Source organism: Orbicella franksi, chromosome 3 (assembly GCF_964199315.1).
Source record: "Orbicella franksi chromosome 3, jaOrbFran1.1, whole genome shotgun sequence".
Lineage (NCBI taxonomy): Eukaryota > Metazoa > Cnidaria > Anthozoa > Scleractinia > Merulinidae > Orbicella > Orbicella franksi.
Window position 1 is genome coordinate 13039413 of NC_138147.1, and position 17254 is coordinate 13056666.

General features: G+C 41.1%; 2 protein-coding genes across 2 annotated transcripts; one reads left to right on the forward strand and one right to left on the reverse strand.

The window, feature by feature from the left end:
* Positions 1 to 905: 905 nt before the first annotated feature.
* LOC145481335 (pseudouridylate synthase 7 homolog) lies at positions 906 to 9518 on the reverse strand. The gene is made up of 6 exons (XM_081459806.1): positions 8750 to 9518; positions 6958 to 7467; positions 6085 to 6389; positions 4548 to 4623; positions 3034 to 3289; positions 906 to 2360 (listed from the first exon to the last, which is right to left on the reverse strand). Exons 1-6 carry the CDS (start codon positions 9435 to 9437, stop codon positions 2108 to 2110), a joined length of 2088 nt encoding a protein of 695 aa, XP_081315932.1. The 5' UTR covers positions 9438 to 9518; the 3' UTR covers positions 906 to 2107.
* On the forward strand, positions 9417 to 17065 carry LOC145481340 (quinone oxidoreductase PIG3-like). Its single transcript, XM_081459814.1, has 5 exons — positions 9417 to 9792; positions 13167 to 13198; positions 13825 to 14169; positions 15772 to 15968; positions 16444 to 17065. The coding sequence occupies exons 1-5, from the start codon at positions 9476 to 9478 to the stop codon at positions 16654 to 16656; spliced, it is 1104 nt and encodes a 367-aa protein (XP_081315940.1). The 5' UTR covers positions 9417 to 9475; the 3' UTR covers positions 16657 to 17065.
* The last annotated feature ends 189 nt before the right edge of the window (positions 17066 to 17254 follow it).

The following is a 17254-nucleotide window of genomic DNA, read 5'->3' on the forward strand; positions in this document are numbered from 1 at the left end:
CATGACGAAATTCTTTGCTTGGATTGAGACACTATTTCTTCGAGGAAAGGTTGCATTTCTTTCCACTTCCAAGAACGGCAACGATGTTTGAACAGCCTGCCTTTAAACAACAGCGATGGGTAAATTTTCACCAACAATTATATTTGACCAGTTGTTACTAAATCCTGGTAGTAAAACGATGTACTGCATACAAAAGAACGAGACAATAATAATATAAAGACGAAAAAAGCGAACGAAAATATGTTCGCAAATGCAACAATGTATAATAGAGCTCAAGCATAATATTGAAACGTTGCGACTGCTGCTTGGTTTGTCACCCAACGCTTTTAAGTTGCTGTATAGCTTGTTAGCATGGAAAGAGCGAACAATTGATGATTCTACAAAAGCAAGGTATGTATTTTACAGCTGATCATAATACACGTGACTAAGACCTCAACAACGAGGAAGCAAGTCCCATCTACGACAAAAAAGCACTCGGAGAGTTTCTGACTCTCGCTGTATCTGGGAGTATTCAAACATTAATTTTCACTTCGGGGATAGCAAGAGTACTACACGTCGTGTCGACTCGCATGCACAGTTTTTATAATCAAAACTGTTATGGCTCCAATGGCAACGATCCTTTTTGTGAACCAGCATTAGCTACATCGGTTTCTCTCTCTACGCATGTTCAGACATCTTTATTGCAGTTGAACGCAAGCGCACAATCAGGCCAGGAACCAGGACTTTCTGGTTCTAGTTTTGGATTTCGTCTAGAGCATCGCACGTTCGGTCGCCGCTGACCGAAAACGCGCGGACTCTGGGGACAAGATTGTCGTGGCTCAGCTCCGTGAATTTCCAGAAGAAAATTGTCTTGGCTCAAATAACACAGAACAGGACAAGAGTAAAAGCAACTTGCAAAGATTTAAATTGTACATTGAAATATCACTGTCTGTGGTATACAATCTTATATGATTTTCTGGTGTATTACCTTCTTTTCCTTGACCTTGTATCCTTTCTCGTGCAATTCTATTTTCCAAAAACCTGACTTGCTTTTTTAACTTTTACGAAATGCGAAGGCCTAAATTAAATCAAAAGCCTACATTAAAACTCCACAGCTATAAGGCACAGTACAGACTGCTTGTAGTCAAGAACAAAGATGAAAATGTCAAGAATCAATCAACATGTTGATAAATTGTAAAACAGCCATATTATAATATTTTTGTATTACATTACTGTATTGCATCATAGTGCGCACAGTTGAAATAAAATACAACAACTAAAAGAGTCTGCAATAACAACGTTATCGCAATTTTATTGTGTGACAATTAATCTTGTTCTGTTCACGTTTTTTTCTGTTCCATTGAGAAAAACAAGAAAAACAAAGGAAAAGAAAAGAAAAGAAAAGAAATTCCCTTCCCAGTATTTCAAATAGCTTGTGGGGAACTTAATTAAATTGGTACTTAGTTTGAAATTTCCCAATAATTTTACCTTTTAAGATGGTTTCCGCAGAACATTCGAGCAACAATGGCAAAAATTCAGTTACAAAAAAAAAACTTCATGGCATGGTAATATTTTGAATACAGTTAAGAAGGACTTATCGAGACTTCAGCTCTCAAGCTGACCCCGCGAGAGAAAACTGAACTTGAGGTTTGACATAAACTTTCTCGAGAATGCTTGAGAATTTAATCGCGGTGTCACTTAGAGAAATGAACCAAAGTGAGTTGTTTTAAATAGTTACCGTGCTATGAGTAGATTTTAAGTAAATAGTTTTTGCACTTATTGCTCGAACTTTGAGCGGAATATGTCTTAATTTTTCACCATTCTTGTTTGGTTTCGTTTAGAAGAAAGCGTTTCCGACTTGTTTGGTTGATTAATGTTTTCAAATGGTATTAAACTCGGTCAAACTGTGACATGTTTGACTGGGTGATTTCAACAGTACACTGAAAAGTTTTTGACCGTTTCAACAGAAAAGGCGTTGGAAAATGGGTTCTTAAGCACTTGATCCTAACTAACGCAAAACAATTTCAGCTGAAATGAACGGTCCCAATACAGCACGACCTTCTTTGAAAACATGGAATTTCTAACGAGTCTACCATACTTATAGCAAGTTGTCGATTGCAACCAGGCCTCACTCTTGGTTGAGCGTAGACTGGTAAGCTGATGACGTGTCACATCTCAGAACTTCACGTAAAGCCATTGTAGCGTAAGTTGACGTGGGCAAAGTGAACTCCATCTGTAGTGCCAAGTACTTTCCGTTTGGAACAGACTGGGGCTCCTGAGCCACATTTAGTCGGTCCTTGTCTGTCAGGGCCAGGGGTTGTTTAACATCATTGTAACGTATCCAACGCCAGCTCGTCAGACTCGGCCTGACGAGTAACTTCCTATGAAACGAAGGTTTTCTTAACACATAGGCGAGTCATTGCGGAATCAAAGGGGAACAATCCATGAAGATGAGCAGACAGTACATGTTATAACAATTTGATAGATTTTTTTTATCATCGACAGTTTATTAGGGTCTCCTTTTAGCGCGTTGCGTCTCTTTTCTCGCGTATTAAGTTTCGTTCTTGCGTGTAGCCTCGCATCTCTTAGCGTATCGAATCTTACGTCTAACGCATCTCAATCCCGCTCCTTGTCCGTTACGCAACGTTGCATTACATTTTCCCCCTCATGAGATGCTTTACTATATATTCAGGAGCTTTTTCGCGAACACAGACCTGTCACGTCCCGCGTATGTACAACTAGAAGAAAACATTTAAGAACAAACCCAACGTGGCAGAGTGGTCAGCGCGTCGGACTCGCAATCCAGCAGTCTCGGGTTTGAGTCCCGCTCTGTCCACTACCTGGATTTGTTTCACGGTAACCCCGAGTTCAAATCCTCGGCCATGTTTGTAAATAGCTAATTGGTTTGCTCCGGCCAGTTGGGATTCTCAACAATGTTATGTTCATTGATTTAAATCATTTGTTTCAGTTGTTTGTTCGGCCCCATTAGCCTTTATACTATAAACACTGCCAAAAGTAAATAAAGGCTCTTTAATTTTTTTTTTTTCTACTTACCGATAAGCCCCTGAAAGTGCATAGTCTCGAACTTTTCGCCTCATGTTGCCAATGTCAAGTCCATCGTTGGCCATTATTTGTCTGTAGTGATCTTTTAGCTCGTTGTCAGGGTAAACAACGTCGTATCCAGGAAGTGGAAGGACAACGTCGTGGATTGTGAACTGTCCGCTCTTCAGATGTTCTTCGGTTACGACTGTTACTGCTGTTCGGCTTGGCTCAGAAATAAATTCGATAGTATCCTGCATCTGTGACTCGTCTGTAAAAAAAATCCTGGATTGTCATTTTGTGTTCTTGAACAAGACTCTTTCCCTCTCTAGCCTGGTCTTATTTAAGTTCTTTTGTTTTACCTTCTAAGCCATTCTTTTATTACGAATACAAAGTCAAATGGTTGCGCGGTGGCCTCATGGTTAGTGCGCTCGCCTCAAGTGGTCCGGGTTCCGGGGGGGGGTACTCCCATAAATTTCGGATAGGTGTGTGCCGCGAATAGGCTTAAACCCTGACCCTATTTAAGGATGAATCAAACGAAAATTGATACCCTATTTAAGGCCCAAACCCAAAAAATGAAACCCTATGGAAGGGAAAAACAAAAACTCAAAATAGCTTGAACGGGTCAACTTTTACACACTGCTATTTTAGCTGATACAATTTAGGCACCCTGTCTAAGGATCACACCAGGAACACCATGCCAACATGGGCGAAAATGATACCCTATTTAAGGATCCAGAACCTCAAAAACCATACCCTATCCCGTGGCACATACCTATATAGCTCATATATGGGAGTACCCCCCCCCCCCCGGGTCCGGGTTCAAGCCCTGGCAGGGGGCAATGGGCTGTGTTCTTGGGCAACATCAAGACACTTTACCCTCACAGTGCGTCTCTCCACTCCACTCAGGTGTACAAATGGGTACCAGCCAATTTAATGCTGGGGGTAACCCTGCGATGGACTAGCATCCCATCCAGGGGGAGTTGAAATACTCTTAGTCGCTTCATGCTGTGGACAGAAACTGGAGATAAGTGCCGGTCTGATGGCCTACTTGGCTAGTATGTAGACTTTACCAACCTTACATAGTCAAATGATTGTCAGTGACCATGAATTGTAAGAAATTAGCATCCCACCCAAGGAAGAAGGAATTTTGTAATTATCATTGAAGCCATTTGTGCCAGCACGGGTCTAATTCAGTTATGTGAGAGCGAATCTTTTAGCAAATAAAGTTGCTTCATGAATGACAGAATTAGAGAAAGGAAAAAGTATTAGAGAAAGGAAAAGTATTGCAGCAGCTGGAACGATTTTTATTCAGCTTCCATGTATTAACTGGCACAAGAGAAGAATAAACATCCAGGAACTAAATTATCTGACTTTTTATTGCCTTGAGAGGACATGTGGAATTTTCCAGACTTGATTCATAATTCGCATGAGCATCCCGGCTAGGGGGACAGAAATGGCACAAGTAATTCTACATGATGACGCATGTGCATAGTATAATTTAACTTTAAATGGCAAATACAACTCACCTGTGTCAGTAGAACAGGCAGCTGATGATTTTGATGCAACAACCAGATCTCCTTTGATTGGCTGAAGCCCGTACTCCTAACAAACCCAACACAGTATAACAATTTAGACAGTATAAATATATACATGTGAGTAGGTATCTTTTGGTTATGGTTGTTAAGTATTGAACTCAATAAAATTTTATCTTCAGTTGATAGCCTTTGAAGGGAGCAATCAAACCGTGTCACATGACAGAATATTCCCCAGCTAAACCTGGGGAATATCCAAGAATATTCCCCAATTTTCAAAATTGCACGTGTTGTGAAAAATATTTGAAGGATAATAAACACAATAGTCTCCATTTGGCGCAAAAATATGCTCGGATATTTGTCCTTGGACATTATCTGTTCCTCAAAGCTCTCAGTTTTCCTCAAGCTACAATGTACCTCTTTTTTGGAAAAATGTTCACTTTTCAATGTCGAGGAAAAGGTTGTTGTTATTCATCGCGGTAGATGCAATAATAACCATCAGTAATTGCTGGAGAGAAGAAACATCTGTCATCTGTATTTGTTTCTAACGGGTATCCCTCCTTGTTTGTGCAGAAGATCAAAAAGAAACGAACAACCCTAAGAAGAAAGTCCGTCACGGAATTTAAATCCACCACTGTTTTACCTTGTGTCCAAGGAGTTTCAGAGTCTCTCCGCTCTTAGTGCGACCAAAGGACACCGTCAACCCGGTTAAACAAGATGGTGTTGTCTACAGGATTCCCTGTGAGTGCGGCAAAGTCTACATTGGAGAAACAGGGAGATGTATGCAGGAGAGGATCATTGAACATGACAGGGATATACGACTCGCCCGTACCCAGACCTCCGCCGTTTCTGAACACACCCACGAGACCGGCCACTATCCTATCTGGAATGAGGTCAAGTTTATTGATCGAGATCCTCACTGGTACACACGTAGAGTCAAGGAAGCTATTCACATAAGACTTCACCCTAATAACATCAACAGGGATAGTGGAATTGAAATTCCTGAAGCATGGATGCCCAGGATCAAAAAACACAACAATAGGAGAACGGTAACACAGTGGACCACTGAGGGAACAGCTACTCGTCGGAACAATGGAACAATAGGAGGATCGAAATGCACCAATCACAGCCGACCTTTGTGATATAAATGATACTGTGCAATCAGTCGACCTTATTACCTGAAGAAGACTAGCGGTAAGCAGTCGAGACGTCGCGATCTACATCTAAAGTGACTACATCGTGTGACAAACGATAATACACTTTATTATTGTTCACTTTTCGGAACAGATAATATCCACAGAGAAATATCCGAGCATATTTTCGTGCCAAATACAGGCTATTGTTTATGTAGACTATGGAACAATTATGACAGACCATTTTCATATTCTCAGTATTGAACTGGAAGTAGCTTGCAACAGAGGCTCATGCGGGGGAATATCATTTAAAAAAGATTAATATCATTTGCATTTGAAAAGGCTACCCGCATTAGTCTCAGCCTCAATGTACTATTCCCATAACTTTCAAATAATACCTTAATGCGTCTTGATGCCATAGAGTTCCACACATAGCTCTGATATGCGTGGACGTACATGAGCCGTGTGTTCCTAGAAATGGCCTGCAAGGCATTAACCAGGCCTGATGGCCCATGTCTCACCAGACCCTGCAGGAGGTCACTCTCAATGCACTTCCGTTTGGGCATTCTCTTGAGAGTCCCTTTGGCATCATTCGTGTCTTTCCAGTATTGACGAGCAGCCTTCAGATCATCTGGTTCACCATCTCTTGGAGCAAGAAGCAAATCTATGGCTTCAGACCAGTTACTGAGAAGCAATGCACGACCTGTAGATTTTACAAATATTTAACAAGTTTGTTAGTAAAAGTAAAATTAATAGAATATGGACGCTGATTTTAGAAATACAAGGCATTTTTTTGTACATGTACATGTATCACAAAGTACATGCAGGGTGAGGTGCATCATTTTAAAAATTTTTTTCCTCCATAAGATACATGTAGCATGGATACAGATTTAGAGCCCTAATGACTTTCAGTCCAAATTACGCCTACTCTGAAACATAAAAATGATAATAAAAACTAAAACTACACATAAAACTAATTCAAATCTTTGATGCTCAGATGTCAATTCAGCTTAGGTTATAGGCAAGGGTAAGTCTTGTGCAATTCTCATCAATGTACTGAGATTGCATACTAAGTTAAATGGAAAACTAAAAGCCTTTCTTGTACATGTGCATTTTACACTATTGACTCTGTATATATATGCATGCACATGATGCTTTTTACATACAAGTGCAATAATTTGTTTAATTGAAAACAAAGACAAAGAAACCGCCATACATCTACTTTGAAATGACCTGATAATACATGTACAAGTAATTACTTTAAAACTCACCTATTTTATGCGTGGGAACTGAGGTGGTTCCAAACCTTTGCAATCCAAAGTAATTGATAAACCCATTAACTTTCAGTGACTCCAAACTCTCTGTTATCTTATCATGATCCCCAACAACATTGCGAAGTGTTATGATAAAATGGTTTCCAGACAAAGAACCAAGTTTAAGAGGCTCTCTGCAATACTTAAAATTCCCAACACACATATTCCAAAGGGAAGCATTCAGATCCTTCAGTTGTTCAGCCCTGACTCGGTACACTGAAACTTGCTGTGTGGTGACTGCCCTGCGATCTTTTGTTCCTGCATAGCCAAACATGCCCGCTTTGATCTTAAGGAGTTTGCTCAAAAGATTAATAGCATCCATAGTGTCTTTGTTTTCCTTGTAAAGAACAAACCAGCAATAATTGCCAAGTTCAGCTGGCCAGCAAGTATTTCTCTGCTTTCCACTGGAATCCCGCTTATGGAAAACTCTGACTGCCTTTTTGTCATCTACATCCACCGTGTCACTGTCTACATAGAAGACAAATTCGATATGGTTACCTCTTACAGTAGACAAATTGAGAATCAAGAGGCCCAGTTTGTTATAAAGTCCATATTAAAAACAGGAAAAACTTCCAGAACAATGTCGAGGTCAATAAGAGACACATGTACATGCATAAGTTAAGAGCACCATTGTGAGGTGGCAGCCACAAAAACATTCAGTACAGCAGTTTATCAGGCTCCACAGGTGTTCTACATTTCAGTGGGTGTCAAGAGCAAGCAATAATTTGGTTATTCAAGAGAGACTACACCCTGTTCTCTCACTCAGTAGCATGAAACTATTGTCTATGGTATAACTCCCAACAAGAAGAGGTGCTAGTATATCACAGGACTACAACCCATCCCCTTCCTTCCCTATTAGCATTAATTTGGCTGATGTCCAGTTATATATACACCTTAAAGATGAAAAGATGTACTGTGAGAGTAAAGTGCCTTGCCCAAGAGCACAACATAATGATCCTGGCCAGGACTCAAATGTGGAATGCTCAATCTGGAGTGCAGCACACCTCAAATTAGGCCACCATACCTCCCTTACACTGTACACCTTTGCTTACAATCCATCATATATTTTCACTCGCACGCGATTGGTCTATATACGTCACGTGACCGAATATTCCTCAGCTGAAACTGGGGAATATCCCCAATTTTCAAAACTGCGTGTTGCGAAAAAAATTTGAAGAATTAGAAACACAGTAGCCTCCATTTGGGATGAAAATATGCTCAGATATTTGTCCTTGGACATTATCTGTTCCTTGAAGCTCACAGATTTCCTCGAGCTATGCTCTCGGAAAACTGTTTGCTTCTCAGAACAGATTCATGTCTGCGGACAAATATCCAAGCATATTTTTGTGCCAAATGGAGACTATTGTTTCTATAGCCATAGCTTTTTTTTTTGCAGGAAGACAACAACTGCAGCAAGACAACAGCAACAACAGCAACAACAACAAAACACACACAAAAAAGCAAAAAATAAAAAATAAACAAACAAACAAAAAACAAAACAACAACAGCAACAACAAAAACAAGAGAGACTTCTTAATACAAAGTGAAATTGAAATACAATTGATACAATTTTCATGTTAACTACCAAGCCTAAGAAAACAAATATCTCTCAGATGCCCTCTGCACATCTCTTATCTTATTATTTGTGTGTAAAAATCAAATCTCAGTAGAGCCAATCAGACAAAGGTATATTTGATGGTTTTAACAAGTACCAGGATTCAACATTAACTCATTATGAAATCTTGTTTACCCAAGAAAGAGTAGTTTTCTCTAATGGCACGGTGAACCAATCTTCTGTGATCCTTGTCGTCATCAGGAGATAAAGTCACCGAAATTTTTTTCTCCTCGTCATCAACAACTTTCTGGATTTTTTCTTTCTCTTCTAGGTTTAATATATTAGGATCAAATTCTTTGGCCTTGTCACCCTGAGGTATTGAGGTATCTGACAGGCGTACTATGTTCCCTTCAAGGTCCCTCTCACTGACAATGAAGTCTGTATACCTCTGCTTCAGTACGCCGTGAAAGCCTGGAAAATTGCTCACGAATTCAAGAATTCCTACGTCCTTTTCAGAAACACAGGTATCGATCACAGCATCAAGTCCACTTTTAGACGATTCATTAACCGATGCATCGTTTCCCGGGTTCTCTTCTGTTATGTTTCGTGTCTCTTCAGGGGTGGCATCGCGCACGTGTTCTGGGTCAGTTGAATTTTTCCTGTCAAGGTTTCCGTCAGTATCTTTTCCCTGAACGCACTTAGGTAACTCGTAAGTTTTCTCTTCACAAGCTTGATCATCTGTCCCTGTTTGAAGATTTGATTGCGACGATTCCAAAGCTATTCTAGGACGTTTTGAGTCAGGTTCAAAATCCACGGCTTCGTCCGCCATATTGAAAATTGAGCCTGCAATCAATAGCAACATTTCGCTGAGCTTGATAGTCATTCAAGTATGACTAACTAACTTGTCTCCAGGCTTCCACCATGAGCAGAGAAACGTCTTTTCTTTGTTTCCTATCAGTTTATATTTTCAGGGCTGCGTTCATTTGTGGGGATCCAACGATGAAAGCAGTACTCTACAAAACCGGTGGCGTGGAAAATTTAAGTATAGGTACAGTTCCAAAGCCTAAAGCGGAGAAAACTCGCGTTTTAATCCGCGTGCAGTACACAGCACTAAATCGAGCTGACACTCTGCAACGACGAGGCCTCTACAACCCCCCGCCGGGGGATTCGGACATTCTGGGAATAGAAGTTTCTGGTGTGATAGAGGAGGTGGGAGAGGAGTGTGTTCGCCAATGGAAGTAAGTGTTTTATCTGGATGATACAGATGGAAAGACAGAGAAGGTTAAAGTAATATCCCCGGCACAAGTCAATCGAACCCAATCGAACGAAATCGAACTCACACAAAAATAGCAAACAATCGAAGTCAATCGATTTCCGAACTCTTGACCACGTCTTTATGGTCTAACTGCAGAATACACAGTTCTTCTTAGCCGGCTTCGCGGTACGAAGAAACTCGCATTTATTCGTGTAACAGATAAATTTTGAATTCAAAATGGCGTCCTTTATTTACGTTGGCCAGGCCGGGGAGGGAGGGGGGGGGGGAGGGGGGGAGGAGGGGTACTCCCTTTTATAGCCTATACGGGGAGGCTCCGCCCGAAAGGGGTACCGTTTTCAGGCTTCAGTTATATAAAATGGTAGGAATTTCTCAAGTTGAGGTATGTAAAAGGGTAGCGATATCTGTCATTTAGTAAAATTACAAGGTATTTAATCAAATATTTCGAACAGGCGCACCTTACGGCTCTATCATTTCATTTAATGAACCTGCCCCGGCCCATGGACTAATTTATTAGGCATTACATGAAAATGACAAGAGAACTTTTTTTTTGGCGATTTATTCACAATACGGGCCAGTTATGAAGTATGTGGAAGGGTACCTTTTTTCATTTAAAAGTAGTCGGTCCTTGTCTGTCAGGGCCAGAGGCTGTTTAACGTCATTGTAACGTATCCAACGCCAGCTCATAAGACTCGGCTTGAGTATTAAAAGTATACGAAAGGGGTACCTTTGCTGTCAAAATGGTATTCACAAGGGTAAGGGTTGGACCTCGGGGCGGAGCCTCCGCGTATGGAACTTTGTAGAGTACCTACCCCCCCCCCCCCCCCCCCCGCGGGCGATGGCCACGCGGTACGCGGTACGCAGTGAGAAATATGCAGCATTTGTCTTCTAAAAACTTGACTCACAAAGTAAGCAGTTACTGATTGATTGTGACTTTCCTCTAACTACTTCTCAACTGAAACGAATAACCGGCTTCTAACTACGTATCAACTAATAAAACACATTAACTTACTTCTCAGTCTTAAAACACTTTAAAACGAGAATGACACCAAGCCAAGTGAAGCGTACCCCTCAAAACTACATTAATGAAATGATTATTATGAATATTGACCCCGCTAATCATTTCAACTTCAATAATGAATTAATTGTTTGAATACTGAACCCGCTAGTCGTTTCAAGAGTGCAATAATGAATTGATTTTTTGAATATTGAACCCGTTAGCCATACTGTCGAATTGGAACGACTAGCAAGTTCAATATTCGATTTATCAACTCATTGCATTCTTGAAACCACTAGCGGGTTCAATATTCAAATAATCAATCTTGAGTGGTGCGCTTCACTTGGTTTGACAGTAATGCCTGTGATGAACAATGTTAATGCGCACAGCAAGGATCAAAAGCTTGAAAGCGAAAATTACGCGCTTTGAAGAGCACATTTTAATATCCAGTTAGTTGTATGATCACAGATTTTATCTTTGTCCCGCGATTGCGACAGAACATCAACTACAACCACAAGGACTCGAGCGTTGTTTTTATCTACGCCTCGCTTCTTCTTTTGTTTTTGTCTTTGGGAATCATTGTCGCTTTTGTAGTATAAGATTCATTATTTCATCGCAAGCTGGTCTTTTGTTATTAATTTCACTGCCTCACGTCGCGATTCTATGGTTCCTTTTGTAACAATAACTCTTCTGAGGTCAACTTTCAATTGCCTCAATTGTTCAAAAAAAACCACCCGTTTATAAGCTTCCATCGTTCATGCCACTGCTCATTCCGAAACCATACGCTACACAGCAAGGTACTCCAGCTCTTTGAGATACACAATAAGAAAATGTCCAAATTAGCGAAAGTTGCAAAGCAACACGAAAGAACCTAGGGTCAGCTGCATCGTCGGTTAATTTCCATAACATTTGATTATGACTGCTTTTTCCCTCCTTCGGTTGCCGAATTCGTCAACAAAAAAGCAGCTTCGCTTGGCTCCTGTCCCGGATACCTTGTGCCGGTAACCGGTCGTGTAGCTTACCAGAAGTTGAAAACACTGCCTATTTCTTGTTCTTCAAGCGTGAATGGGGGCTAATCGACTTCTTGCTGGGGGCTAATCGACTTCTGACTGTGGCTAATCGTCTTCTTTTTGGGGGGTTAAACGGTTAGGGGCTAACCGGCTAGGATCTAGACGTCCAGCCTTTACATAGTCTTCATCGTTCCACCGGGTACGGGGAGATCGCAAGCCCTAGCCTGAAGGAAGGCGCACTTCAACCAGTGCACGATGTGACGTACCGAGCCAGACATGCAAAACTGCATGATTAAAAAGTGCACTTTATCGGCCTTAGTGAAAACTGTTTATGAAACTGACAACGATTAAAGCCTTCATTGTCTCGCCAGAGGTTTTTGAAGATCTGAATAAACTCCTAAAATGCAACCGGTTCAGATTTTATGCCAGCTTTTCTCCGGAAGAAGGTTTATTCTAACGATTTGCAACATAGAGAACCCGCGAAATACCGCCCAATATTGAGATCCTCCCAGGTGACCTACGCCGCACGTCTACTCCGTCGCATGGAGGGCCAGGGCCATGGCTTGCTGGACTGCTTCATGTTTCTTTTTCCAATGTGCCTGCGTCCAACTACCATTGAGAAAGAAGAAGCCCGCCCCTGGTTTGAAAGTGAAGACTTAAACCTGAAACAGGTTTCCGACATCTTCCTAGAAACGCACGACGCTCACGACACCCCGGCATCATCCCACTACATGTTCTCCGAAGCTGCTCAACAACGACTCACTGCCTTCAAGGACGGCTTCAGAGACATTAGCAATGTCCCGCCAAAATCCAAAATGATTGGCCTTCTACAGAGATTGTCATCCGCTCTTCGCATGTTTACTTCGTCGCAGAAGAACTGATTGCAGGCAGAAAACCTCGGAGAGGCGGGGGTGGGGAGGTTCTTCAATTCAATATATTACTCTCTGCTTACCGCATACCCAGTAACTAAGAAAAGTTACTTCTCTTGTGTATATTACTCACCGCATACCGCGTAGCCAGCAACTAAGACAACTTCTCTTGTTTATAATACTCACTGTGTGACGCGTACCGAAGTCAGCAACTAAGACAACTTTTTTTATATTTTACTCACTGCGTGTGTAATTATGTACTCATATCTCAAAAAAAAGAAAAAAAAACTTTACTAGGGGAATCTAGGATGCTGGGGGGAGGGATGCAGGGAGAAATGGGGGTTGTATACAGGGGAAGCTTGTGTACAGAGGGGGGAAACTTGCTAATGGGAGAAATAGAATTTAGGTGAATGTAATTTGTAACCTCTTCAAAGAATGTGAATTTGTTTTCTGCTTTTCACAGAAAGGGTGACAAAGTTATGTCTTTGCTGGGAGGTGAGCAATTGTTTCCAATACTTAAATCATTACCATGGTATGGTAGATCCTATATACACCGTATATAGCATCCCTTTAAATGCATCAGTCCACGATCAGTTTTCAGTGATCAACAAGTTAAAAACGTCTGCTACACATGTACATCACATATTTAGTGACTAACATTGAACTTGGCATAGTAAAGGGCACATAGAGGTACTTTGGTGCTGGTCATCTTACACCAGTGTTCATCTACGTTGCCCTTATTTTGAGTCAAGCTTTTTCAGCTAGTACGTGGCTCACACAGAGTCCGGCTGTAATATCTTCAACACCTTTGTAAAGTGCATATGGGTTCCACGTGCAAATCCCGTCATACAATCACGCGCAAAACTTTAACTGCCAGAAGGCAGCTTTAGAAGTCATACTTCAAATGGCAATACACATTACATGATGTAAATAAGATGTCATCAATCAGAGGCCGATCCAGACTTTGAGCTAGGGGGGGGGGGGGGAACCTGTGTTTTATTTACTTCCCTGCCGGCTTTTCTTCCTTCAGTCATTTCTTCTTTTTTCACCCAAAATAAGGAGGGGGGGGGGGGGCGGCCCCTCCCCTAGATCCGCCAATGTTAATAATTTTTCATTTTTAGGAGGAGGGTATGCCGAATATTGTACTGTCGAGGAAGCTCTTGTAATGCCAGTACCCGACTCTTACAAACTCTCCGATGCGGCAGCCATTCCTGAAGTCTGGCTAACAGCATATCAACTCCTGCACTTTCTCGGCAAAGTTGAGAGTGGTGAAGTAGTGCTTATCCACGCGGGTGGCAGCGGTGTTGGTACAGCGCTGGTTCAGCTGTCACGGTTGGCTGGAGCAGTGCCTTATGTCACTGCAGGTTCGGAGCCGAAGATCAAGATGGCAGAGTCACTTGGAGCCGAGGGAGGGTTTAACTACAAAACAGGAAATTTTTCCAGTTGGATAGAAAGTGTTACTGGTGGTAATAGCATTGTTTTTATATTCTTTGTAGTAATTTCTGAGTTGAAAGAAAGTCAAACCCCGGGGTCATTGTTCAAACTGAACGACAAGTAATTAGAACTACATGGTATTGCTGCGGTCGTGGGTTGCAGGTCCGTGGGTCGCGGGTCACAGGTCCCGGGTTATGGGTCGCGCGTCACAGGTCGGTGATGGTGGGTTGTAGACTTAAGGTGGCCGAACACAGTTTAAGCGAGCGTTCTTGCTTAAATTAATTCAGTACCGACACAGTAATTATTTTATGTACTCTACGCTTGTGCTATTGTTCTAGCTATTTGTTCTTTCTTCTTCTCAAACTCATTAATAATTCATAAGGTCAACTACCAACCACAAGATGTATACCACATCACGTGTATGTGTTTGGATACCCAATGAAAAACAGTATACCACTCTCCAGTGAGAGTGGTATATACCACTAAAATATGCACAATGACAACTTGCACAAAATCAATGAATATTTATTACTCAGAAGTAAGCTTTTACAATGTGTCTCCTTTTGTTTTCAAAGTCACACCCATTCGCGTTGCTTCTTTCATTTCTGCATCCAAAACACGCCGAAATGTCACAAACCTAAGAAAGCGAAAGAAAAAGAGTAGTATTAAAAACAATGCACACAAGTAGTTTACGCGAACCAAATTTTATCACCAAAAAATGCAACTTACCTTCGGTCGGACATGTCCAAAGGGTTCAATGCAGCACTTCCATTTACATCAGAAAGGTGGCGCTTCAGTCCGCAAATAATCGAGTACAACTAACGGGAAGGATAACGTTCCCCAGAAGAATTGTTTACTTCTTGAACGAACTTCGACAGCCAGTAGTTGAGACTGCATGCAGGCATATCTGTAATGGCCGTTTCCAAAGTTTGCACTCTTTCTTCAAAGTCTTTCGTGGTAAAAAGACCGCCGGGTTCCAAAGTACAGGACTTCACTAATCGATGCGGTTTCCATTCGAAAACCTTACACGACCATTTGGCTTTATAAGCTGTTGATTTCGGTACTGCATTATCAACACTTTTCTTCTCATCCTCCACACTTTTCGGCTACCGAAATCTCTCGAACGACTTTCTTGCGATATACATCCTGACTGAACGACAACTTGTAAATGCTGGCAACCCCAGCAACTTTCACATCTCAGAATAAATTAAATCGCACCATAAATGCAACTTAATTACGCCGGTAAAAAATATCATTGATATTGAAATTATCGAGGAAGGAATGTTAGACAGCAAACAATTCTAATTGGAAGTCTTTGTTTATTATTTCTTTAAGAGGGATCATGAGAAGTTATTTCCAAAACTCGTGCTTCGTGTTTCATCGGGGTATCCAAACACCTCGAAACAATAAAAGCACTCGACCTACGGCCTCGTGCTTTCATTTGTTTCTCGGTGTTTGGATACCCCGATGAAACACTCGCTCTCGTTTTGGAAATAGTACATCAACGACCCAGGGTGTTGTAGATTTTGATCTTTTGTTGAACTTAATTAATGTCCGCATGCTGCACTGAGCTTGAAAGAAAATGTCTTAGATGGCCAATGCTCTTTATTTCATTTCATTTTTGTTTGTTTTAGGAAAAGGTGTAAATGTGATTCTAGATTGTGTTGGAAGCTCGTTTTGGGAACAGAATATCAAAAGTCTCTCCGTGGATGGCCGTTGGGTTCTGTATGGACTGTTGGGTGGAGGACAGATCTCAGGGAACCTACTCGGAGACTTGCTTAAAAAGAGGGGATCTCTTATCGCTACAACTCTGAGGAGTAGACCCCTTAGTGTAAGTGCCATTTTGTGTACTATCGATTTGTTAAACGTTCAGAGATGTCACGTGTGTGAGAAAGATCACAGGGAGATCTTTTCAATACCCTTTGAAGAGAGGACTTAAATTCGAGCTGAGAACAATTCAAACCTGTTGACAAAACGCGTTAAATAATCAGTGCTACAGGCATTTTCTCTGTCCGATTATTTAGCATTCAATCGACAATACAATGCTATTTTAAGTGCTTTGTCCTTTCAACTAAATCTCGTTTTACGTTGATGTTATACGGTGAATACAACCGGCCAAGCCCCAACCTATTGCGGTGTCATCCGCCAACGAAAACGTTATTTATGTCGCTCAGTAAGTTCCTATTACCTTAAAAACAACTTTGCGTTTCGAAAACTTCTGCCAGTTTACTCCAAAACGTTTGGGTTTTTTATTCTTTTATACAACAAATACTAACTTGTTAAATGTAATTTGCATTGTTTTACAGTATAAAGCGGCATTGGCCCAAGAATTTACAGAAAGAATCGTTCCACAGTTTGCAAATGGAAAGCTCAGATCCATTGTGGACTCTGTGTTTCCCATGGATGAAGTCCAGCAAGCACATAAGAGAATGGAAGCAAATGAGAATATTGGGAAAATAGTTATTCAAATCTCTTCCAAAGAGGAAGCCAGCATTGGGGAAAACAAATCAGAACTGTAGTCAGCTTAAACATATGAAGGAGAAGGGCCGCGCTAGTGCCTTTTTACCATTTCACACGTTGAAGACTGTAGTTAAGACAGTCGAAAGCTTGTTGTTTTAGATACTTTTCTCCAGAGAACGTTTTTAGATTTTACCATGCTGTCAGCTTATCTGATATGGTGTATAACAAGCTGTATAACAACATTAAAACAATTGAGAATCAAGAGGTTAGTCAAAGTTTACTGTAGGGATCAGTTTTAGTTTGCACATTTCCTTAAATACTAACGTGCCATAGAATAGACAGAACGTTGTCTATTTGTTTTTAATGTCGGGTAAATAACGAAATAAATATCTCTTTACAAATATTTATGTCCACAGGTCAGGGAATAAATTATATTAAGTTCTTTCCCCTACATCATGTACTACAATACTCCAATAAAACAATATCTTGTATACAAGCATCCCTGGTAACTTGCTGCAATTATTTATAACTACACTTGGCGTGTCGGAAAACGAACTGACACCTTTAAAGTGAGGCATACCACCCACAAACATCCATCACACTTGAAGGAACGTAAGTCCGAACGACCTGTTGCTCCTGAGTGCAAGTATCAGCAGA